The 26,412-nt window shown below is 45.7% G+C and overlaps 1 protein-coding gene across 2 annotated transcripts in view; it reads right to left on the minus strand.

Annotated features, from left to right (window-relative positions):
• Window positions 1-26,412, minus strand: part of CNGB3 (cyclic nucleotide gated channel subunit beta 3) — a 1,205,394-nt gene that overhangs the window by 1,069,114 nt on the left and 109,868 nt on the right. For both annotated transcript variants that reach the window (XM_069621307.1, XM_069621308.1), the window contains exon 3: window positions 8,987-9,164. In XM_069621307.1, the coding sequence (XP_069477408.1) occupies window positions 8,987-9,164 (178 nt within the window). The remainder of the gene's footprint in view (window positions 1-8,986; window positions 9,165-26,412) is intronic.

Genomic DNA, 26,412 nt, shown 5'->3' on the forward strand with positions numbered 1-26,412 from the left:
ATACCTTAATGACCCAGCACTATGGCTGGAACATTTCGCTAGGAAACCCACACCTAACCAACCTTGCCCCCTCTCTCTCAGAAATAAGAGACTAGGCACCAGATTCCGCCTACGTCACTCCCGTAACAACGCCACGAAGCAAACCTTACTCTCTCCACCTGGATCACCGTCAATTACTACCTCATGCAAATCCACAACCACAGGGGTTAAACTGCCCATGTTTAAGGGTGCCCTTATTAATGCCAGATCCCTCACTGCACATGCACTAGACATAGCTGACCTTATCACCACCTCTGACCTTGACTTCATAGCTATATCCGAAACATGGCTTCATGCCGCTTCTGGCCCCTTACTAGCGTTGGCCTACCGCCTGACTACGGCATCACACGATGTGACCGTCCCACTGCCCACTCTAGAGGTGGGGGTGTGGCTTTCAACCATAAAAATGCGCTTGACCTAAGAGTGATACCTGATGCCAAACTTGCATCAGTTGAGTCGCTGTCAGTCAAATTAGCACTCACACCCAACCAAACGGCCACCTTGCACCTTATCTACAGGCCCCCGGGACCGGCACCGTCCTTTGCCAGTGAAATTTCCATCCTCCTCCTTGACAATACTAAAAATAATTCACAAACAATCATCCTAGGCGACTTTAACTTAGGTCTTGGTGACCTAAAGGATCCTGTGGCAACTGACCTGGAGAACGTACTAACTGACCTCGGCCTCACCTTGTACATTCAAGAACCTACCCATATCAAAGGTAGAACACTTGATTGGTTAGCTGGCTCCAACTGCAATATTAAGGTTCTCAGCAACACCCCCTGTTTATGGTCTGACCATCACATCATAACCTTTAACATTGAAGCAACCCCACGTACCCTGACTCCAATAGCCCCAGCACTCCTGACCAGAAGCAAAAAAGACATAACTAAGGAGAAACTCCTCCCACTGTTACTCCCGACCCTTAATGCAGCCACCAACACCTGCTCTGATCCTACTTCCTTAGCAGACACTTACAACCAAACAATGCTAATAGCCATTGACTCTGTAGCACCTATCAAACTTAGGAAGGCTAAATTACAAGCTCATCTTAACTCATGGTTCACCCCACAGTTAAGAATACTCCGCAAAGCGAAACGTTGTGCTGAAAATCGATGGAAAAGCCACCCTTCTGAAGAGCACAAAGATGGTTTCCTTCTTGCCTCAGTCTCTTATAAAGATGCTATCATCACTGCAAAAAAAAGGAATCTCTTAACAACTGCATTATGCAAGCTGACTCGAACACTAAGGAACTCTTCAAAATCCTAAAAGAGCTTGAAACTCCAGTCGCCACCCCCTGACACTTGCTTGAAAGATAGTAAATGGTGTGCCAACATCCAAGCAGCCTTACTAAATAAAATCTCCACGCTACAAGCGAAAATTAAAGATAAGCAGGACAGTCTGAAGCGAGACAACCGCGCTCTTTTCCCTGCCAGGGCCCCCCCTCCAGACACTGCTAATACTACACCATTTACATTCTCACCGCTCACCGTTGCCGAGGTAGAAAACATAATTCTAAGAATTAAACCATCCAACTGCCAAGGTGACCCGTGCCCAGCCCCTATTATTAAGGACTCAGCGCATGAGCTGGCCCCATTCATTACGGCCTTCATTAACTCTTCCTTCAAAACCGGTATTGTCCCGGATAACCTGAAGGACGCTTGGGTGATCCCATTGCTCAAAAAACCATCCCTCGACCCAAGCATACCTATCACAACAGTCCCATTTCTGCTTAAGATTTTAGACCGTGCTGCATACCTTCAGATACAAAACTATTTGGAATCTAATAACTTGCTAGGTCCACGACAATCCGGATTCCGCCCCAGACACGGGACGGAGACTGCTTTAATAGACCTTAAAACCCAAATCGAGGTTTTAAAAGATCAGGGCAAACTAGCAATGCTATTACTTCTCGACCTTTCAGCCGCTTTCAATTTGGTCAACCACCAGATCCTTTGCAAGCACCTCCACTCCGCTGCCAACTTCTCATCCTCTGCTGCAGCCTGGATCAAATCCTTTTTGAGCAATAGATCCATGAGAGTCTTTGCCCCATCAGCAGCCACCAACCCTTCCCGAATTCACTGTGGCGTACCTCAGGAATCTTGCGTGTCACCTACACTTTATAACATCTTCACAAAACCACTCTTTGATGTGCTTGACTATCTGGGTGTCTCCTATACTAACTATGCAGACGACACCCAGATACTCATTCCCATCACTGGTGATTATCTAGCTGACACCAAGGCCCTTAATGACGTCTACTTGGTCATCCAAGCTTGGATGGCCCAACACCAGTTGTGCCTAAACGATGACAAGACGGAGCTTCTGATCTTGGGCACTGCACAACGCCTGAGCAGACTAGAACCGTCCTATCAGTCATTCACCATAGACAGTAATAACATTCGAGTCTCAAAAGACACTAAAGCATTAGGTTTCTACCTTGACGCTACACTATCATTAACCCGACAAACAAATGCTGTCAGATCTGCGTCTGCATACACATGCAAACTTATTGCAGCTTGCAGACCATTCCTTACTACCTCCAACAGTGTCACATTAGCGAGAACCCTCATCATGGCTGAAATCGATTACTGTAGTGCTCTTTATCTAGGCAGCAGCCAAGAGAACCTGAATAAACTCCAAACTACCCAAAACAATGCCATTCGTGCCGTCCTAAACATTCCCCGCAACCACCATATCACAGAAACTAGAACCAAGTTAAAGTGGCTACCTGTCAAGCAGAGAATTTCACTCAAAACACTCGCCCTTACGCACAAATTCCTGGCTAATAAGGCCCCTATCTACCTCGGCAGTCGACTGTGCCCCACTCGACCTCCCGACCACTAAGAACTGCCCAGTCCCACTGTCTAGCAATCCCTAGATTTAAACTGCAAAAAGCAGGGGGTTTAAGCTTCCCTGTCCTAGCCTCCAAGCTATGGAACTCCCTCCCTGCTACCATCAGAGCTGATGACTCATTAAACACTTTCAAAGCCAATACTAGATCTTGGCTTTTTGACCAGCTTTAAGCCCGGCTCAGCGCCTCTGTCTTACACACTCTGACCTGCTGACCTCTGTTATTACCTAGCAGCACCGGCATCACTGTATTATATGTAGATCGATTCCTTTAGTCACCTACTGTCTTTGTGTAAATTATGTAATGTTATGTCTGTATATATACATATCTGTAACCTGTATAAATTGCGCCCTGATGCCTCCGGGCCTGATGGTCTGCGCGTTACAAATAAAATAAATACAAAATACAAATCATCAGAGTCCCTTCTTTGCATCGCCTCGAGACTGGTTTCTCCAACCTTCTTAAAGAAGCTGGCATTGCGGGTGACAGTGGCAGTCCTGTCTGAAGCAGTCACAGGCTCATATGCTATCGACAGTTTGCCTTGAGGGTGCCAGTTCTTTACAAGCAACTCGTCTCCCAGTGATAGCTGCTGGGGGCAGAGTCCTCTACTGATGTTCTGCTGTTGTATCCTGAGACTCCTCTCCTGTTCCACCTGAACATTGTCAATGACAGCTGGTTCTGTCTCACTTCCGGAATCAGGCCCCTCGGACATCGCCGGAACATGGCTTCTGCCATGTCAACTTCTGTGGACGCATGCGGGATGGCCCTGTACTCCCTTAGGAACTGATATAAAGCTCTCTGAAAGAAACGTCCTTGGCCTTGGGTGATGTAGAAGAAATTATTTAGCGTCCTCATGAATCTTTCTGTTTCGCCATTCGGCCGAGGCCAGACAGGAGTGATCTTTCTGTGCTGCAATACATGCTCCTCCATCAGTTGAGCAAAACTGTTCCCCTGGAATGGTGGTCCATTGTCAGAGCACAAGGTCTGAGGTAGGCCGTGGGTAGCAAAGATCTTTTCCAACGCCACAGCCACCTTGTCAAATGACACCGACTCAATGAACTCCACCTCTGGATACCGGGACCATTTGTCCAGGACCACGAGGAAGTGAGTGCCCCGGCCTGTGGACCCAAAGTCAGCATGGACATTCTCCCAGGGCTCCGTCCCTCTATGCATGGTCTCGATCAGAGGCTCCTTCTGCGCTGGGGACACCACCTGGCACCACACACAGGCAGCTACAAACTCCTTAACCCACCTCTCAACGTCTGGGAACCACACCTTCTGTCGCAGATGGGCCTTGGTTTTGGCAATTCCCTGGTGTCCTGATGTGCCAACTAGATGACCTGGGGGACCTTACACTGTGGTATTACTATTCGGCCCCTAGGAGAAGCAGTGCAAACTCCACAAACGCCAGCTCGTCTTTGACCCTCCACAGCTGTTCCAACGCTAATCTTGCTTCTTGGGTCCTGTGAGCCAGTGTATCCACAATCGACATCCATGAGCCCTTTTGAAGGGCTGCCTCAGGATGTTTAAGCATGTATCGTCGCGGCCGCCACCTGTTCCAACTCGTGGATGGGCACGGAGTTGGGAGTTGCCACCTCCACCACCTGCCTTACATGTTCATCGGCCTTATTGGCACTGATGTTTCCTTGTCCATCCGGCGCGCACCTGGGGTGTCTGGAAAAGTAGTCGGCCACATTATTGCTGCCAGGCCGGTACACCAATGAGACTCCATATTCCAGCAGCGCCAGCATCCACCTCTCGAGTCGGGCAGGGGGCATGGACGATGAACCAGCCAAGATAGGCAGCAGGGGCTTTTGGTCCATTACCACAGTCACCAGCCATCCCAGCACATATAGGCGAAAATGCTGCCATCCCCACAGGACTGCCAGGGCCTCTCTCTCAATCTGGGAATATTGCTGTTCCGTTTCTGATAGTGCCTTGCTTGCATATGCGATCGGCTGGTACCTCACCCTTGGCATCCGTCTGGGTAAGTACTGCCCCCAGACCAAACAGACTGCCATCTGCCACAATTTCTGATGACAGGGCCGTGTCGTAAAAGGCCATCATATCCTCTGCTGTCAGAACCCCCTTCACGTCCTCAAACGCAGCCTGCTCAAGGGGTCCCCATTGCCACGTAGTGTCCTTCTTGGTTAATGCTCACAGAGGTTCTGACCTTGACATGAGATTCCTATGAACTGGTCACAATCCGCGACCATTCCCAAGAAGCTTCGGACCTCCGATATGTTCTCCAGGGCCGTGCCTCCACGATGTCCTTGACCTTACGAGGATCAGGCGACACACCCCCTTCTTTGAACACAAACCCAAAGCATTCAATGGTCTTCTTGAGGAACTTGCACTTGTCCCTATGCAGCGTTAACCTGAGTGCATGGACCCGTTCCAAGGTCTTGACCAGCCTGTCCAGGTGCTCCGCCTCCGTTCTTGCAAACACCAGGATGTCATTGCTAATGTTCAAGACACCATCCAAGTCAGTGAGGGCCCCACGGATGATATTCTGAAAGACCTCCGCTGCAGACGACACACCAAAACTCAGGCGCTTGCATGGTGAAAGTTGTTATGTATCGAGAGTCCGGGTGTAACAACACCTGATGGTACCCGGCCCAAAGGTTGAATTTGGAGAAGAAGCGCGCCCCTTGCAGTTCTGTGATGAGGTCATCAATCATTGGGTTGATGTGACGTTCGCGCTTAATCACCTTATTTGGGAACCTCATGTCCACACAGATCAGTACAGAGACCGGTTGCTTTGGCTTTCTTTCAATGACTATCGGAGACACCCACAGGGTCGGGCCATATACTTTCTCAATAATGTCCAACTCTACCAGACTATCTAGCTCCTTGTTCACCAAATCCTGCAGATGAAATGGGACTGAGCAGTGTTTCAGGGCAATGGGTTGGATTGACTCTTCGATATGGAGCCTCACTGGGTCGCCCGACATGCAGCCAATTTATTTGAACAGTTGGCTGTATCTTGCCAACAGCCCCTGCACATTATCGACGTACACTGCATACGCGAAGCTCACAATGCCGAGTGCCTCTGCTGCCGTACAACTCAGGAGGAAGTTGCTGCTGACGGTTGTGACGTAGAACCGGGCCTTGACGGATAACCCTCTGTGCTCCACATAGCTACAAATGCCCAAGACCGCGGGATTGGTTGTTCGCTGCCAAATGTAAAGATGAAGGCCTTTGACTTCTGTAGTTTGGGCGGCACCACAATAGCGTCATAGGGCACCCTCGCCATAACATTGACAGACGTGCCTGGGTCCACCAGCACCGGCACTGTTGACTCATTCACATTCACCAGACACCATGGTTGTCTCCTGTTTGTGGTCCGCAGTGCACTGATGCTTGAGATGAAGAATATGTTTTCTTCCTCCTCTTCATCATCATCCTCCTTGTGACGGGCACCATCGTCACCTTGGTCTATCTGGGTGACATTGGGCGGGCGCTGTGACCTGAAGAATCCCGCTCTCACTGGCCCCTTTGGTATCACTACAGGCACTGGAGCTCTGCACATGCGGGTGTAGTGATCCAGCGCCCCGCAATGTCCACACGGTTTTCCTTGTGCTGGGCATTCAGCGGGGTGTGGGAGGTCGTACCCACATTTTGTACACGAATCAAGGGCTTTTGCACCCCTGTCCCGCTGTCCTCGGCTTGGACGTGTGGCTCCTTTGCTACCTTCACCACGGTCCACAGCACACACATCTTCCACTTTCCCTGGGCGCACAGCTGCCTACATCCTTGACGCCCACACCTCAGACACCTCTTGGTAGCGTCCAAGTTCCAGTTTGTGAGGCAGTGTGATTTGAGACTCTCGCAGCACCTGCCTGCGCAGTTTGCTAGATGATCATCCCTGTATGAGCTGTTTCCTTATCATCGTATCAGGATTATCCCAGGCACATGGCAGGGAAATGTGGCGCAGCCATCCATAGAAATTGTCCAGGGACTTATCCTTTTGCCTGGTGTTGCACATTAGAAACCGCTCATAGACCGCATTGGCAAGTGGCATGAAATGCTCCCGCAGCACGTCTTTAGCTGCAGCATTTGCTGGTTGCAGAGACTGGAAAACCTCATGTACCGCTGGTCCTGCCGAGTACAGGGGCATAGCCACCTTGCTGTCTTCAGCACATATGGTGCGTGGGTGGCAGCGGCTGCTGCAGCAGCCTGGGCGGCATCCATGGCAGTGAGCGCACAGGCACCCCACAGGAGTACTGGGGCCGCAACTCACTGACGTGCTGCCCTGGGCACAGCTGCGCTCATATGTTCAGTGCGATAATGTTGGTCAGACACCCCCTTGCAGCTACTTCTGATGATCTTCCTCCACCACCACACAGCCAGCCAAATGCCCTCCCAGGCACCTTCTTGAACTGTCCAAAAATTCAGGCGTAGAGCCACTTGGCACTCTAACACCTTAGGGCACTAAACATATGAGCCAATGTCCAAACAGCCAGGAATAACAAAGAAGGAACTCCTATGCCACAAATAGTGGCTCCAAAAAATGAGTGGGCTGGGCCCAGGGGACAAAGAACAAAAGATGGTAGGCCTCCCCAAGCTCCTCACCTCACATTCGACCTGTTAGAAATGTCCAAAACACTTTAAAATAAATAAATGCACAGCATCTGCTGTCCCTTCAGCAAGGGAATAAAAAATCTTTGTGTGGATGGGAGAACGAGCACTCTTAGAACAAGCAGCGACCCTCTCCACCACGTAAGATGGCGGCCAAACCGTGTGGTCACCGCAGGCTCTGCGGCATGTAGAAGACAGAGAATAAAGAAAAATGCTCCGCTCCCTCACAGCCTATGCTCGTGTCGGTGTCCCGCCTCATCGCCACTGTTGCAGAGTCCCAATTTCATCCGGGACCCCGGTGAACCCCCACTGCGTGTATTCAGTTCGGGCTCCATAGTCGCTCTGCTGCGGCTGGGAACACCCCTTTTATTTAAAGCACACGCGGTGATGTTGTGTCACTCCGCCGCACGTGTGCACCCTTAAAGGGGCAGCCACCACAAATACCAACATGTCAAGAATATGAAAGTCATCAAATGGAGTAAGAAATCAATAAAGTCAGACGCTTCTAGCCTTGTATTGCCTCAAAGAATCTCTCCCTTAGCCACGGGCTCTGTCCTGTATGTGCTTCCACGCTGGAGTGTGGTTTCCTGGTGCTTGTCTCCAATATTTCCAGCACCATTTTCTAGGTGGGGGGCTATGCTTCAAGTCTAGCAAATACACTTTACCTGCACTGGAGCATAACTTTCAGGAACGGGTGGACGCGAGCTTGTCATCACGACCCTACTCCCTCGTGGTGCCAGGAGGATAGCTCAGGGGCAACGCATTTGTCTTGGAGCAAGACAACACATAGCAACACAGGTTCGAATCATGTGTTCACGCATAGAACCTGGTCTCAGGTATTAAGTGCATTATAAAAGAATAATTATATAGCTCAAAATTGCTTTTCTCCCTGCTCCCTTTATATGCATTCCTGTTTTTGTCCCTTTCTTCTGAGTGCCTTTCACTGCACCCAGTGCTTAGGCCTGGCCACTGCCAGTGGTGCTAGTGACACGATCCTCTACAGCAGTGCTCTGCAACCTTTGTCTCTCTAGATGTTTTTGACTACAACTCCCATTAGCATTAGCCAACAAATTCAATGGTGAGAGATGATGGGAGTTGTAGTCCAAAACATCTGGTGAGCTGCAGGTTGTAGACCCCTTCTCTACAGTGTGCTTCCTTCTAATCCCAGTTTATTCTTCCTTGATTGTTTTTCTCTCAGTAGCATTCTTCAAACCTTAAACAAATGTGGATGTTGTCCTTCCTTTTGCAGTGTTTTTAAAAATGATTATATCCTTTCAAATGATGTTTTGTACTGCAACATTTGAAATTGAACAGACGTCCATGTCGCGCCTTGAAACACTTGTGTATAGGCGCGTTACAAATGCCATATCATATCATATCATGTTCCCACATTTCTTTATGCATTTGTTTTCTGATAACTTCAAAAAGTGAGTGAAAAAGTCAGGCAACATCAAAACTACTCTGTGCTATTTGCACTAAATAATGAGACCAGTCAGTGTGAAATATACTCACTTATCTTCTTCACCTTGTTCAACATCCACCTGATCGCTTTGTTTCTGAGAATCAGGATTGTCCACTTCCTGGGTTGCCAACTTTGACTTTTCCTGTACAGATAGTCGTGTTGGTTGTGAAGACACCCGCTCCATTTCTTTATTTTCCTTAATGGTGTCAGCCCCAGGGGCATTTCCACCTACAGGAGAAAGACATATAAAATATCATTTTTAAAAGTATATGCATAGGAAATGTGTTTGTGCTGTTGTCAGGATTAGTTTTAACGATTGAAATACATTTTCTGAATCTCACCACCTGGTGGGAGTGGTTTGGAATGAAAAGGCAGGCTCATTCCCCACGGAATTATTTGGAGGGAAATTAGAGTCCGAATTGTAAAAGGGTGCCGATGATGATCAAACTCTATGGCCGTAGGAGTGCATATGTAGGTGAGAGATGTCATGGAAGGAGGGGCACACAGCTTGAAAGTGTTGTTTGTCTATGTGCCCACCGACAGCATGTCCATGATCATGGCATTACCTATCTAAATTCACACCAACTGACTGCCCATCCCTGCCCCAACATGCCCATTCCTGCCCGGCCATGCCCATCCCTGCCCCAACATGCCCAATTTTCAGTACATGAATTGTGGGAGGTGGCCATTTTTATATGTAAAAAGGCACCCATTCATTTAAAGTCTTTTCAGCATTTTAATAAATCCGTCTCCAAGGGGAATGTAAAGATGTAGGCGTATTGGGGGAGGGCCTTTCGATGAAGCTAGCATGAGCATCATGCAGGACACATTTCCAGCAGGATGAGATCAGCACAGCTGTTATATGTGTGCTCTAGTTCAGTTTCCCTTCTCCCCATCTCAACCTCCATTCCAAGATCTCCTTGGGTAAGAGGGTAGAGGTGCAACAAAAAGTAGGCCACAATAGGGAGAAAAGCCATCTGCCTACTAAACAATGGACACTCTTTAATGAACTTTGCATCTTCAATAAGCAGGGGTGGGTGCTGGGCTGGGTGCAAGCAGGTTTAGCGCTATGCATCACTCCTGCCATTGAAGCCCCTATCCTGGGGCTCTGTGCCGAATTCCCCTTCCTGCTCTCTGGCTACCAGGCTGGTGGACCTCTCTGTCTGGACAGGCCTCACTGATGTGATGAGACAGCTGCTCTCTGCCATCCAGAGCATAAGCTAAATGCAAACAGGGGTGGGAACCCCATGCCTCTGGGACATTTGAGTAAACCGTAAGCCACCAATAGCACAGTTGGGAGAGTGATGACCTTCTGAATACCGCAAACTGCATGGATACACTATTGTCTGATTTTCAGTAATAATCTGTAATATTAGATTTCTAAGAAGAACACAAGATGCTATATTTACTTGGGTTTCTTGTGTCATACAAACATGAACCTTCTAATGTTATAGTCTCACAATCCCATGTCAATCAATTGGCCTAATATTTTCTAGAGGAAAATTGAATTCACTCCTACGAACATTGTGTCACCCTCGACTTTCTTAATATCTAACACCAACCTGCTCGAGAATCTTCTGACCACGAAGGAGTGTAAATTATTTGAGAATGCTGCTCTCAGCTCATTATAAAACAAAGCCACAAATTCTTGCACCGCCCAACTCCTGGATACACTACCTCTGAAGTTAACAAAAACAATTTGCCTGAATTTCTCAGATGCCTTTTTAATTCCTCCTTAAAGAATGGGATATTCGCAGAGAAATTGAAACATTCCACTATCAAGCCTCAACACCTACTAGAGATCATAAAGAACCTATCCATTATCTTTTTTTGTCATTCACATTTTATTGAAAGTAGTAACATAAAGACATATCGTAACAGTAAATAACAGACTTTTCAATTTTAACCATGTGCCTTCTTTACAGACATACATCAAGAATCATCTAATCAATTCTTACAAATCGCCCATATGTCCCAGGAATTCTACATAACCCTTAAATATGAAATTGCAGCTCTGGTTCAACTATATCTAACATTGGTCACGGAATTACTACTATATTAACGTAATAAAAGACAGGTCTTGTGGTTTGTGATGTATTCCTGGGTAATCATTTTGGCTAACAATGGTAATGAATGGGCCACATTCCTCCAAATATTTTGATATCTCACCCCTGTATGCGGTCTCTATTTGACCCATCATCGCTACATACCATATTAATGCCAAACAGGCTGTCACTACTCGTGCTACAACCAGGAAGTGGGTTATCAGGTTAGAGGATGACTTACCCAGTTTGTATTACCCCTCTTGGGCTTCGGTCCATAACAGTACCACTAAAGGTTCGGTGGTTAAATCAATAACAGTTATCCTCTTAATTTGTGCAAGTATCTCCTTACAGTATGATTGGAAAAGATCACATGACCACCAGATATGAAATTGTGTGCCCAGGGTCTGAGAACATCTCCAACAGCTCAGGGGTATTGTTGGGTTCATCTTTTGAAGTTGCTCAGGGGTGAGATGCCATCTGTATAGTATTTTATAACTATATTCTTTTAGTTATACACAACTAGATGATTTCCCTGCCCATGCCCATTTATTATCCGAAGTCCAATCGTCAATCAGAGCTCACAGTTCTTCCTCCCAATGAACCATATGAGAATGTGGGGTTTTGAAACGACTCACGTGAGAACCCTGTATAATGAGGATACCTTCCAAGTAGTGGATACCATAGAAACAAGTCCTCAAGCTGAGTGGTCTTTCTTGTGGCCTGTTTCCCAACTTTGGCGTTGATTATCCAGTGTCTAAGCTGGATGTTGCCATATGTGTCACCACCACCCCACCATAAACATTTGCTAGCACTTATCAAAGGACAAAGGTTGACCTCGTGCAAGTATTTGACCTAGCGTGCCATATCCGTGTAGGTGGTGATGGGAAGGTGGTCCCTCCATACCTGCATACCTACATGCTGCTCTATCCAAGTAGTCTAAAGTCACTGTGGTCGACGGGAGTAAGCAAATCCTTCCCTTTCCTGATAATGGGGAGTGCCAGCACCAGTCATGTAATGGGATTCCTATAATGGCCTGTTCAATGTCTATCCAATGTTTTGGGGTCTGATCAGCCTTCTGACTATCAAGAAGAGGGGCGAGTTGTGTGGCATATAAATACCTGTCTAAATTGGGTATCCCCAGGCCACCCCGTTCCCCAGATGCTATCAAAGTGTGTCTAGTAACCGTTGGGCCACATAAGATGAAATATGTTGGTGTGAAGATATTGTATCACCTTTTTTGGAATTATGATCTGGAGTCCCGGGCAGATATATAAAAGCTTTGGTAACAAAGTAATTTTGACAACTGTTATTCTCCCCAGCCATGAGATGTCTGATTTCCCCCATCTACTTAAGTCTGATTTAAGAGTGGGGTGTAAGATAAACTCCCAAGCATTGAAAACATTTTGCATAGCATTATTGAAAGGTGAAAACATCTTTCAACCTTTGCAATGTTCCAGGACATTCTGATACATTAAGTATAATGGACTATGTAAAGTTAACCTTAAACCCAGAGGATTGGCAGAATTAATTTACTAGAGTGACTATATGGGGCAGTGTGATCTGTGAGTTCTTTATAGAAAAAATGAGGTAATTAGCATATAAAGTGTGTTCTTAACCAGCTATTTCTATTCCCCAAATGACTGCGGAGGACGGGACCATACATGCTAAAGGCTGCATAGATAGAGCAAATAAAAGCAGAAAAGGTATACATCCGTGGTGAGTCCCTCTCAACAGGGCTAGTGGGTCAGAGATTGTACCATTTAATTTAATTATTGTGGTTGGATGAACACAATTAGCTTACACCCACTTATTAAACATGGGACCAAAACCAAAACCCTGCTGCTCCTTTGAAAGGTAATTCCAATCCATTCTATCGGATGCCTTCTTGGCATTGACTGACAGTAGAGCACATTCTTGGTTCCTCTGTTTTGCCCATTCACTCAAATCAATGGCCTTCCGAATTTTATCCTGGGCTTATCGTCCAGGGATGAAACCCCTTTCATCGTGCTGAATGATCCCAGGTAGGATACCTGCCAGTCTGATAGCTAAAATCGTGGAATAAATGTGGGTGTCGCAGTTAAGGAATGCGATTGGCCTATAGGAGGCGCTATTCATAGCATCCTTGCATAGGTGCGACCATGGCGGTGTCTACATTGCTATTGAACAAATCATTTAGCTGCAGGATTAATACCTCGTAAGAGAAGTTCTTATAAAAAAAGAGCTGAAAAGACTTCCGGGACTCAGGCTTTGTTATTGGGAAGGTGATGGATAACCTGAGAAACTTCTTATGCCGTAATCAGACTTTCCAACCTCTGTTTTTCTGCATCTGAAATCGTGGGAAGGTGTTCCCTTCGGATAAACTCTCTTTGAGTAGCGTTATCTAGGTCTTCTTATTTTTCTTAAGTTGTGAGTTAGTCACAAAATCGAACTTTTCACAATATAAAACACTATTTATCAAAAACACTCATTATTAAACAGTCATTCAAATATATCTGCACATACATAAGAACAGTTTCATTTTCCCATAACATATACATTATTGCATCAACCCACTAAGCCCCAGGGTTGGAAAGATTCTTCATATAGTTTTAAGAGTTTATGCAGTGTATACAATTCAAGAGACAGAAAGGTAAATGCCCGAGGATAGTCGGTGCCAAAAATCTCTCGTGTCCAACCACTGTGGATGGTCCATGAATCTTGAAAAGGCTTGCACTCTTTTTATATGAGATCCTTAATATTCTTTATTCAGATGATATTTTGATTGAGAGACATTCTGATTACATTCAGGACAAACATTTGTCATTGCACCAACCAGGCGCCTACATGCTGTAATTTCACCTGTGGGCAACAGATTCAGCCGGAGTCCCAGTATCGCTTTGCAGGCTTTACAATCCGGGAACTGTGTCAAATATTTCAGGAGAATTCCCATGCTTTTATCTAAGAATGATGTATTCCTGTGCAGTTTCAAAGTTCTCATTGTATTTGTTGTATTGATCCAGTCCATACAGTCTAGTACTGATTTACAGCCACTTGGGTTCTGGACTAGATCAGTGATATTTTTTTGTATCAATACCAGGATACTCTCCACCTTTCTTCTTAGTTTATTTAATAGTCTACTTGACCCTTTGTCTTCTTCCAATGCTAGATCAGTATATAACGAGTTTTGTTGAGGCACTCTAATGGATCGATACAGTTGGAGCAGTTTCCAACAATGGCTAGCTCTTAAGGATTTCAAACTCAGATCATAACTTAGGGTCTCTATGGGGAGTGCTAATGGTAGATTCAGCGCATTTTTCCATTTGCACCCTTCCCAATAGTCCCAGTCAAGTTCCCAAGCCTGCGATTCTATATCTGATCCATATAGGATGACGGGTATATTTTTCCGCTTGTAGAACTTCATCATCTGCTTGATTGAAAATTTGCAAAATGTAGATTTTATATTGTGAAATGTGGCCGTTAGTTGATCTGTTTTTACGGGCAGAAATCTTTTAAGTAGAAGGCCATTTGGATACGCTCTCAGTCTAAAACCTAAATATTTGGTTTCTGCTCTGGGCTTAATGATAACCGTTTCCAGTTTCCAACTCAGGGATGGCGGAGTTCTACTCTGTTTACTCATTCTCATTATGCTTGTTTTAGCCAGATTTATTTCTAGCTCATTATCCACTGCATACCTGCACATCTCATCCAGCAGTTGCTGTATTCCACTAGGTGTGAGGTCCACAAGCAGGATGTCGTCTGCATAAGCCAGCCAACAAACCTTTACTGGTCAGATCTTTGGGCTAGCAAAGGCAGCTTTATTCAGATGATTTTTAATATCTGATAGATATAGATTAAACATAAACGGTGCAAAAATACACCATTGGCGTACACCTCTGTTTGTAGGTATATTTTTTGACAAATGACCTAGTCCATCCAGCTTCACAATAATATTAGTGTCGCTCTGCAGATAAACCGGGATTGCCAATAGTCCACGAGAGTGACCCCAGCTATCAAGCTTTTTCCATAACAACAATCTATTTACCATATCAAAAGCCTTGGAGAAGTCTATCAGTGCCACATATGAGGGCGTCTTATTCCTACACCAAAGTTGGTCTCTAATGGTGTTAATTATGAGCCTGTTTAGTGTGGTGGACAGAACTCTCCTAAAGCCAATCTGGGCTTTATCTAAGATGTTTTTTTCTCTCAGCCCACTTCTCCAGTTCTTTTAGGATGACACCAGCAAATATCTTGCTATCCGCAACCAGAAGGGCGATCGGCAGATAGTTGTCCAGTCTCTCCCGATCGCCCTTCTTAAAGATGGGAACTACTATAGCTTATTTCCAGTTGGGAGAGCAATGTTGTGTCTCAAAGCAATTCTCAAATAGTTTGTATAATACTACTGACCAATCGTCGGCATTTTGTTTAAAAATAGAGTTAGAAATGCCATTCGGGCCTGCAGCCGTAGAGCTAGAAACCCCCACAATCAGTTCCATAATTTCCGCTCTTGTGCCACATCTTAACCACTCAATTCCAGAAAGATCTATCTTGTCTACCCACTGATGTTGATTATACAGTTCTCCAAAGTGAGTCCTCCAGGTTTCCTGCGGAACACACACATTTTGTGCAGAACACTGTGAATCGCTACCCCCATTCATTAGGGAACAGTCATTTTGGCTGTTTTTAGTCAGAAGTGCTTCTAACATCGCCACCCCCTGACGTTGGTATCTGAGCACTTTGTTCAATCTATTACATCTTTGGTAGGCTCCTAACAGAATCTTTTTCTCTATTTTAAAATCTACCCTCTTTTTATTTTGTTTCTTGAGCAGTCTTATACTCCTCCTTAGTTCTCTTTTCCGGAGAAGAGTATTCTCATCAAAATAATTCTTATGTAGTGATCTTATCTTATATTCAGATGGGAGGGGAGGTTCAATTTTTCCCAAAAATTTTTCAAAATTGTTACGTTCACACTCCAGATGTAAGGTTTCCCACAGTGGGGGTCATTCCGACCCTGGTGGTAAGGGGTTAACGGCGCCGGTAAAGGTGCCGGAGCTGTCACCCCCTTACCGCCTCATTACGAGTTCTGCTCGCAGGACCCGCTAAAGCCGCCTGGTTTTACCAGGCGGCCTTAGCGGATCCCGCGAGCAGCCCAGCATGCTAACAACAGGCCCTTTATTAACGGGCACCTTGTTAGCATGCTTCCCATTCTGATTGAGCCCTGTGGGGGCTCGAATGGGAATGGGGATATACCAGGTTCAGGGACCTTGAATGAGGAATTACCAGGCCCTCCAAGGTCGGAATGGCCCGGTAATTCCTCATTCAAGGAACCCGGACTCGGTACCCGGTAAGGGGGAAGCCATGCCGCTAATAGCGGCATAGTTAACTCCTACCTCGTAATGACCCAGAGTGTGTTTTGTACTTCTTTCTTAACTTTTCATTCTGATTTTGACCATTCCTTTTAAACTTCACTAGACGTTTTTTCTCCTGATTTATTTCTAGTGCCTCTGAGAAAAGTCTCAATTTCATTGCACACCTAAGTGTGAGATTTAGATCTAACTTATTATGATCGCTATTAACTGCCTCTTTTACACCGAAGTCTTGACAGTACTGGGAAAGATTGAGGGAGACAATCATATAGTCTATTATCGATTTTGAGTTGTTATCTAGGTCTTCTGCCCCAAACAGTTCTGAGTCTTAACTGGTTCGAATTTTCATCTTAGAAGATATATATTCATATAGTTGGCCTCTGGCATCCCAAAGCTTCACTATTGTTTTGCTAGCACATTGCGCCCTTAGCTTATATGCCAAAAGTCTTTAAGCTTTGTTTGAGGTGCTAAAATAGAACTGTTGGTCTTCAGCATTTTGTGGGAATTATCTGCTGCCCACAGCACCTGCATTTAAGCCCCAGTTTCCTGTAGTTGCCTATATGTTCTATGCGATCCATCCCTTTTATACTGCTTACCCAACTCTTGTATCCTTTTTTTCCACAGCCAATCTTTGGGCTGTCAATAGGTATTTCCTCGCTACTGCTAGGCTAATGAGCTCTCCCCGCAACATAGGCTTAAAGGCCTCCCAGGATGTCAAAATGGAAACATCTTCTGTCCTGTTTTCTTGAAAATATAACGAAATTGGTTCAGAATCGAGACACAATAAGCTGCATCTGCCAAACTTGTCATTCACCTTCCATAGGGTCGTACTCCTTACTTGTGTGGCATATGTGTCTAGTTTTATCGCTATAGGGGCATGGCCTGAGACAACTACTAGTTTAATGGTGGAAGCTGTGATGGCCGGTGCCAACGCTCTGGATATTAGAAAATAATCTTTCAGAGAAAAGCTGCAATGGATTTGAGAGAAATGTTTAGTCCCTATCCTGGGGGTGTTGTCATCTCCATATATCTATTAACTGCAAGTCAACCATTGCCTGCTTATGTAAAACTGATATGGACATGTCTGCCCCTGCTATAGACCCGGACCTATCCATCCCGCCATCCAAAACCACATTCAATTAAAATCCCAGCCAACCACTAGATCCCCCTTCTGAAATTGAGCGATACATAGAAAAACCAGGGCATAGCATTCTTCTTGAAGTTAGTCAGGCCCATATATTCAGAACAATGTGAAGTCCATCTTGCCCAGCCAAATATGAAGATCCAAGAACCTCCCCCATTTTCTTAAACTTCAAGGTTCGATTAATTGGTATTGCGAATCCCTCATTCTTAAGTGGTACTGCAGCAAAAAATGGATGTGGGAACCATTAAGAGCACAACCTTGGACAATCTTGCTTCCTAAGGTGTGTCTCCTGCAGGAGCCCAATATCTGCCTTGAGCTCTGTTTGTTTCACCAAGATGTTCTTCCATTTTCTAGGGGAGTTAAGGCTGTGTGTTTAATGATACAATTTTAAGGTCACCCATCGAGAATCACTTCCACCCATCTTTCCCAAATGCTGTCCCCAATTGAACTACAGCGTATCGCCCCACTTCATCATTTCCAAAAACCCCAGGCCAATTCTTGTGTTAATATCTACAAACCTTCATTTTTGTAAACCAGAAAAAGCAGGATATGCTATTGACACTTAGATTCGCAACCTGTGAATTATTGAACCTTAATAGTACAACTCAAATACTGTGGGAACGAAAGGATGAGCATAATCAGGATACAGACTCCACTAACCCAACCTTCAAATCTCTGCATACTTAAACCACATTAAACCCACACAACCATCTCTCTCCCAGCAATCCGCACGCACTTTACCACACCGCATCAACAACACATAAACAGCACCTACAGCACACGTGGTCTCGCCCGATCCGATACTTGCACCAAAGCAAGCACCCGGTGTAAACCGAGCTGAAGCCAACAACAGCACACCGCCTCTCCCACTCTGCTACTCCCGCTCCACCCGACTAACTCTAACTGTCCTCCTTCCTGTTTGCAGATAAGCCAGAGCACCTGGGGACCAACTCTGTTAGTGACAGTGCGCTATATAAGTACCTTTAACATAACATAAGATAACATAACATAAAGGCCCTCATTAGGACCCAGGCGTTAAGGGGTTTACGGCCCCGTAAACGGCGCCGACCCTTAACGCCTGATTCCAAGGTCCCTTTGCGGGATGGTGACTTTAACGCCTGCTTTTTGCAGGCGTTAAAACCCATGCCGCAAAGGGACCTTGGTGCTAATTACGCCACCGTAATTTACAGTGGCGTAATTAGCGCCTTTCCCCATTCCCATTATGCCCTATGGGGCAAAAATGGGAATGGGGAAGGGTAAAATGGGAAATGGGGATTTACCGCCCCACTCACCTTGGAATGGGGCGGTAAATCCGCCATCCACCATGGTGTAAACATACATACGCATTACACCATGGTGGTAAGGTACGACCCAGGCGGTAACTTACCGCCTGGGTCGTAATGAGGGCCAATGTATTCATAATACGTGTAGTTAGAAACAATCAACAAACGTATAATGCCAGTGCTGTTTGAATGCCTTGGAGCTAGTAAACATAAAATAACCCCATTTTGGGGACACATTAGGTTGTACCACAAACTAAGTAAGGGCAGGTTCTCCTTTAGCCCTGCCTGCAGCTTCCTGGAACTCTAACCACTAATTAACCATCCCCCTTCTCATGAGGGCCCAAGTGTCCCCCCTCCACTGTCTCAATTCAAAACTAGGCCAGTCTGTCGAGTGAGGCAGGCCCCTCAGACCAGCTCTTTCACAAAGGCCCCTCAGAGTCTCTGCTTCTCTCACGTCTTTCTAACAAGGTTCTTCTGTGGTCTCTTCTCCTATCATTCCTGGACCTTGCACAAGACCAGTCTTGCATTCCACAACTTCTGGGTGTAGAAGTTCTGCATTCATGATTTCAAGAACTTTTCGTAGCTTGGAGTGAGGTGAATTGGCGCTGCACTACATCACATTTAAATATGATTTGGAATGGGTAACGTCATCTGTATTGGATCCCTTTATTCGTCAACCACAATGTCAATAGTATCATCTGGCTGTGGCTCTGAATGGTACCCTGAGCCAAGTCCTGAAACAACATAAGCGTAAAGCCACAAAATGAAATTCCAAATTTCAACCTGGCCTTCTGGAAGATCCGTTCTTTAACTTGGAAAAAATGTATACTTGCGAGAACGTCTGTCAGAAGATTTTGGCTCTTCTGAAAGTCAGAGAAGACCCCACGTGTGCGGCCCACAATCAGATCTGATTCTGTGGCATCACCTAGTATTTCTATGAACAAGTCCCGGACATTTGCCTCAAGCTCCTTATCGGCTACCTCTCAGGGAATAACCGTTATCCGAATATTATTTCTCCGTGATCGGATCTCGCTGTCCTCCAGTTTGTCATCCAGGGAGGCTCGATGCATCTCTATTGCTGAAACTCTTTGTTCAAGTTGATCATAGTTGTTCGCTTGATCACAGAAGGCATCTTCGAAATCCCCTAGCCTATATTCATCTTGCTGGACATTGTGGTTCAGTGCGTTGAAGGAGCCCTTTAATTCTTGAAGAGTTGGTGCAATCTCCTTCTGTATACATTGAAACAATTGGCTAATGCCTCCTTTGGTGGCTGGCTGTGAGTCTAGATCGATTCCTGGTAACTCGTCCAGGGTGGTTGACCCAGATGGGATGGATTTAGGTATTTGAAGTAAGGGCTTAATGGATACTGTGGATCTGTCTTTGTGCGTATGGGCCTTCATGATCTTTCTTTAACGCTTGGACTATGTAGGATTGGTAATCTCTCCTGTAGCTCCCTGTAAGTCAGCTTCAAGCAGAAATCCTTTCATCTTTCCTAATGCTGGGTAGAGGTGGGTCCCCCTTGCTCCTCCTTGGCTCCTATTTTAATGATCCTTAACAGGCCCCTTCAGGGAAACGGTTCTGGTAACCATTTTCTCTGCCGTATTGATTGCCACCTGTTTTTTCTGTCTGCACCGGGCAATTTCAGTGCAGATCACCAACAGCATGGATTCTGAGTTGAGGCCTCTAGATGTCTCCTCTCCAATAAGCGGTGTGCTGCTTATTCAAAGTGAGCCTCCCACTGGAAGTATCTTCTGCCCCACAGAGTTTTCAGAGGGTCATGTTTGAGAATCCACCCTCCATCGGACGGAAATAAGGGCCATGCATCCCAGGTGTTCCCAGCATTTTTTAGGAGTCTACACTTAGCCGTTTGTTTAGGAGCTAGCCCTTATACAGTTCCCCACACACCTACCTGGCTGGTTAGGGGCTCTCTACTCCACCGACCCTCAGAGATGCACATGCCCGGTATCTGTTGCCTGATCTGTTCCCTGCTGAGTTGCTGCTGCGCATTCCTCCAATGCCACCTCAATGGAAAACTCTGGAAGCCTCTTTTATGTAGCCTGCTATTTCTCAGGTGTGTCAGCGCCATCATCTCTGCATCCAATTTCAATGGAGCAGATGCTGCACAACCTCAGAAACTAGGCAGGCTCTGGCCACCCTCCGGCCTCTGCCTGGTCTCTGATGGGAGCGCTGCACCTCCTGCTGTTTGTCTTGCTGCTCTGCTCCAGGATGGAGGGAATTCAGCCCTTGGTCGTCCAAATCAGAGCAGGCTCCTCTCCTCCCACTCTACTGTTGTCTCCTCAAGGAAGAGCACCGGCCCGCTCTGTTTCCAACACTTCTGCTCTAGTCGGTCGCTGCAGATGAGGGTCTGGAGCAGATATCTCCAGGCTCGTCTGTGGCTGGCGGCGATCTTGTCTCCACATAGCATGCCCGCAGAGGGACTCCTGGCCATTCACAATACCCTTTGGGTCTTTTATCTCAAGAGTTAATCAGGAGCCACCCCTGTTCCCCCAACACAGGAGCAGATCACAGGCACGGTAAAAACCAATATTCTGGCTCTGTGGAAGTTGTGCGCTAACCAGCAGGACTGCAGAGCACTCACGTCTCACGACTCCATCTGCCTAATGCCAGGCCACACCCCCAAACCTGCAATTATAAACCAATCACCCAACTTCCTTTCCTCTACAAACAATTGTAAAGAGTGGTAGGTCTGCAACTGCAAGAATGTGTGGAAAATTCAAAGATGCTACACTCAGTGCAACATGGTTGCAAACATGCTTACAGCACAGAAAAGACCACCGCAGTAATTCCTAATGGCCTGAGGAAAAGATTGGATCAGAAAAATGCAGACCTGATCCTCTTAGATTTCTCAGCTGCTTTTGATACCGTAGATGATCAAATCCTACTAGTGAGGCTGTAGAAGCTCGGTATCCAAGGTAGAGTAAAGTCATGGCTAGGCTCTTTTTTAAAGAGCGGACTACAACAGGTCTGCCTAAGAACTTTTACATCGAAACCACATGCAGTGGATTGTGGTGTTCCACTGGCCTCTGCTTTATCTCCATTACTTTTAAACCTGTATCTGTGCCCTTTAATGGATCAAATTAGCAGTTATGGATTGACCTCTCAGAAATGCGCAAATCACACTCAAATTGTCTTAGCTTTAGCTCTTATTGTCTGATAACGTCAAAGAACGTCTTTCTGCGATTACATGCTGGACTGATGCTTACTCGTTCAAAATCATTCCAGAAGACAATTTACATTTTGACAGTTAATCTCAATCCTTCTTTTGGTGACCATTAGCTTTGGGCAGTGTACAGAACCTAAACAAGAAGTCAAAAACCTACTGTACGTTTTTTTTTTATAAGGAACTAACACTAAATAAGCAAATAGGAACAGTGACTAAAACAAGCTCCTTCCTTATCTGGAAAATCAGACATCTGCTCTCTTATTTAACTTGTACACACCAGATAACGGTGATGAATGTGTTTGTCTCAGCTGGTACAATAACATCTACCTTGATCATCCATCTAACTCCTTGAACAAAGCATGGCAGCCAGAAGCTGTCTGCAGCTTAAGAGACAGGAGCACATTTCACCGGCACTATGTGTGCTACATTTGCTCCCAATTAAAAATGTAACAATTTTCAAGAGCCTATGCATATATCCAAACGTTTAAACCTTTCCCGTGAATCACCTCTATCCTCGAGATTTTACTAGTATACCCCTAGGGGTTGTCTGAGGTGTGGTAATGAAAGATTGATTAGTATCCTTCATTACACGATAGAGAACCAAGGGGGGCGCACATTTTCAGTGCACCCTGCCAAATTATGGAACTCAATTCCACTTTCACTTCGAGAAGAGACAAACCTAATGTCCTTCCTAAAGAAATGTAAAAACTACCTATTTAGCCTTCCTTAAAGTTTTCTTCTGATGTCTAGACCACCAAGATACCCCAGGATGAATCTTGCGCTTTATAAACCCTTCCTCCAGTACAATACAATGCAATACATATATTAGTCACTGGTCAGACGCCGCTGCTTTAATCTGTAGTCATGATTGATGGCCTAATACTCTGGGTATTTTGGGGGCACTCAATGGACTGGGTGACAGGGGTGACCTATCCTGACTTCCTGGACCTGTATATTACATTCTTGTTGATTCATAGGTCAGCCTGACTGGACTGCAGTGAAAGGGCTCCTACCCTAGGGGGCAGTGTGACATCGAGGTGTACATCCATTTGTAAGGTAAAGAGAGCCGCTATTACAGGTTTGACAGTGCAAGCTGACAGCTGGCACCTTGTGAAATATGTCTCAGCACTAAGGTTTTGACCCTTGTGGAAGCTCATTGGGATCCCTCTCCCTAACTGGGGAGGAAGACTCCAACCGACAACGATAGGCTTGTTCTGGATTGTACAGCTCACAGCCTCATAGGGAGAATACTTATGAATTAGCCCAGTTACAGTTCCTGGCAAGGCGTTGGGGCTAGAGCACTGGGAATGACATTCACATGCAAACTGACAGGAGGACTGGGAGGAATTATTAAGGATCCGTGTTAGGGGTGGGCTTCCTTCAGTTCATAGGGCCTGACATCTGGCTTGACGCTCTAGAATATTTTTTCAGTGGTGAGAGTTTTACAACCCCTTAAGCATGCACTCATATACTTTCTTTCTCAGGGGGTGAGCGTTACTGGCACCCCACCTCTTAATCACCCCACCTATTATAGAGAGCATCCCTCCAGTCTGTATCCCTTAGGTGTTTCATGGGGTTATTGTTGGTGTGTGTGACAGAATGCCATCTGGCGAGAGTGTGTAAGCCCTAGCTTTGTTAAAATGAACTAATAAAATGATATGGGTAATTCTGTTTCCGAATGGGGAGGCTGCTAATCAGACTAAGACATAAGCAGCCTCCTGATAACTGTGTCACCTGCTAATAAGTGGCACAGGGCAGGTTTATAGGTCACATGTGCATTCCTGTCTGATGATATGACCGAAAGTCACTGCAGTCACAGGTGACATTTTCATTTCTGCCCTCTTTTTGCCAATTGTATTCATTGCGGCCTCATACATCTGGTGGCAGTCTAATGGGTATGTTGAATGATAAGAGCACACAATTATTAAAGCCATACAAATCTGGTATCATACAAGTGTATGACCATCTTTGGGAGGACAAATCAATGTGTGTTCTAGGCAGCCTGGCTGTCTGTTTTGTATCTGTGAGATTTATGCTATGATGCTGTCTTTATTTGATCCCATGGGAGGAAGGATAAAATGTCCCCTCTCATAGGAGCTCCCATCACGGGATCTCTGGGGAGCCCTACTTTCGAAGGAGCACTCACACAAAAATGTGCCAGCATCACATCATCATGTTGCACTTCAAAGGGTCTTTGAAGTTCAGGCATCTGAAATGGACAGATCTAGGGTAACCAGGGGGACTGAAGCGGACCTGGGAAAAAGTTCCACCATCTTGCCTTTCCGTGGGACTCTCTTTCCTCCCTGCCCATCCATTTCCTGTGAAACAAGGCACTATGATGCAGGAAGAATAAGGTCACTTTTTACAGCAGCAGGGATTGGACTCCTTACGGTAGGCTGCTTCTGTCTAATGCCCTGTGCCCCTTTACCTCTGTAAGGGAGGGCATTCCCACTCCTTCCTTGATTCATCATTGTACCATCAAGCAAAGAGGAAGGATATACATTTGGACCTCTGTTGGGAGTGCAGTCCATTCCGAGGTCCTGTAATGTATAGGTGAAGACAGAAGGCACCCCAGGCAGAGGAGTGCTCTGCTCCCTAATCATCCTCTGGGGATGATGGGGCACTGCTTTTGGACCAAGGCATCACTACTGGCTGCAGAATCAGGATGCTGTTCACTGGAGTTGAAGTAGCCCCTGTAGGTGCCAGCCAGGTACCGTGGAGTGGGAGTGCAACCAAATGACTTCATTTATTCCTACCGATCCTGGAGTGGGCCTCTCAACAACCCAGAAGTCAAGGAACAGCCCAGGACTCCTGAATGGAACCATTTGTGTGCTACACCCATCCAGACATCACCTGCCAGTCCTATGCATCTTTGTGCCATGTGCCATTGCTGCTTGGACCACATAGCATGGTGAATCCAGTTAACCAGCTCTCCAACCCAATGCTTAAACAGCCTCAGTAAGCTCCTAGAAGCATCACTACATGATGTAAAGCACCCAAATGCAAGAATATGATACTGTGAAGAGACCCTGTCCTGGGACCATAGAGACTTTAAGCCACCCTGTCCTGGGACCATAGAGACGTTTAAGCCACCCTTTCTTTACCTTTTTCTCCAAAAACATATCCTTTTGGATATTGGTGCAATTTCCCACCTACACACCCCTGCTCAGGTTCCCAAAGTGTCATACTATGCCTGTCTGCATTTTCTGTGTTCTCTTACAGGGATGCGTTTTGCTTTTGTAATTGAGTTAGTTATTTGTATTTGTGATTGTTTAATTAAAGAATTTATATTTTTAGAACTTTGATTGGACTTTTTTTTATTTTGGATCCTTGTTTTACCGTTGTGTGGGTTATTACTTATATCACCTTACAACCCTCTTGAGAGTATAGCCTGCTCTCATCCACGCTACCACACAAGGCAAAGTAGGTATACACATTGGGCTCTGTCCGTTTTACCTTTATTGTTGGAATCCTTGTTGGTTTACTATTAGTGTTGGCCTGAGTAGGTGGTTTAGCCACTACACATCCCTGTATTCCTGCAGAGCTTTAGTCATTTTGCCACAGAGTGAAGCACGGGAATATTGACTTGCCACATAGGTATCGCATTAAATGCACTTTTATGCAAAAGGTTCCCTTACAAAGTGCTGGTTTATCGGACGTAGGAGCTTAGTAGGCTCTTTATATAGGGAAAGTTCCATGTTTTTTAAAGTGCCTGCACTTGGTTTTTGCAAGTACCTCCATCGGCCTTAGCTGTCTGTTTCACTTGCAAGACATGTGTAAGCAGGGGATAGCTAAAGCGGTAGCGTTGAATTCTGCCAATATTCTGCTCCTCACTCTTCTTCTTCACCTTTTGATGAGGCAAACATGTGTAGGATGTGTCACAGATCTTCGTTCCTGCAGGCTATAATTCTCACTGCCTACAATTAAATGTTTATAGTTCTGCCACATTCCGGTTCTCTGGAGAGGGCCAGTTGACTTGTTTAATTTCTAGTCTGCTCAAAGCAATACATTCCTCACTTGTTTTAGAGTTGTGAAGCAGTTTCAAAATTAAAGTTAGCAAGGCCAAAATAAATATTTGCTGGATGAAAGCAAAACCGTGAGAGCGAGAAGCAGAGGCTTCCTTGCCATCCTGTTCTTTGTTACTGGAAGCAGCGTTACTCTGTCTGGCTGCCTCTGAAAATATAACTCCTACCCAAGACCCTGCACAGGACTGATAAATATTGTGTACACACAGGGGTACCTCTAAGAATCAATATTGGAGGGAGCATACCAGGGAGAACTAACCAGTAAGTGCCAACAGGTCAAAGTGGTTTAAGTAAGCATATATTTTACCAAGCAGTTTATATTGATCAAAAAGATGGCATTTCACAAGTTCAGCATAAGTTTAACACGATGAAAGGTCTATATCAAGTTAATCTTTTGATTGGCCATCCCTGCCTGGAGGCCCACACTACCAGGGCAAGAAAACAGGGCATAAA

Source organism: Ambystoma mexicanum, chromosome 5q (genome assembly GCF_040938575.1).
Source record: "Ambystoma mexicanum isolate Mex_15411 chromosome 5q, UKY_AmexF1_1, whole genome shotgun sequence".
In the NCBI taxonomy this organism is placed as follows: domain Eukaryota; kingdom Metazoa; phylum Chordata; class Amphibia; order Caudata; family Ambystomatidae; genus Ambystoma; species Ambystoma mexicanum.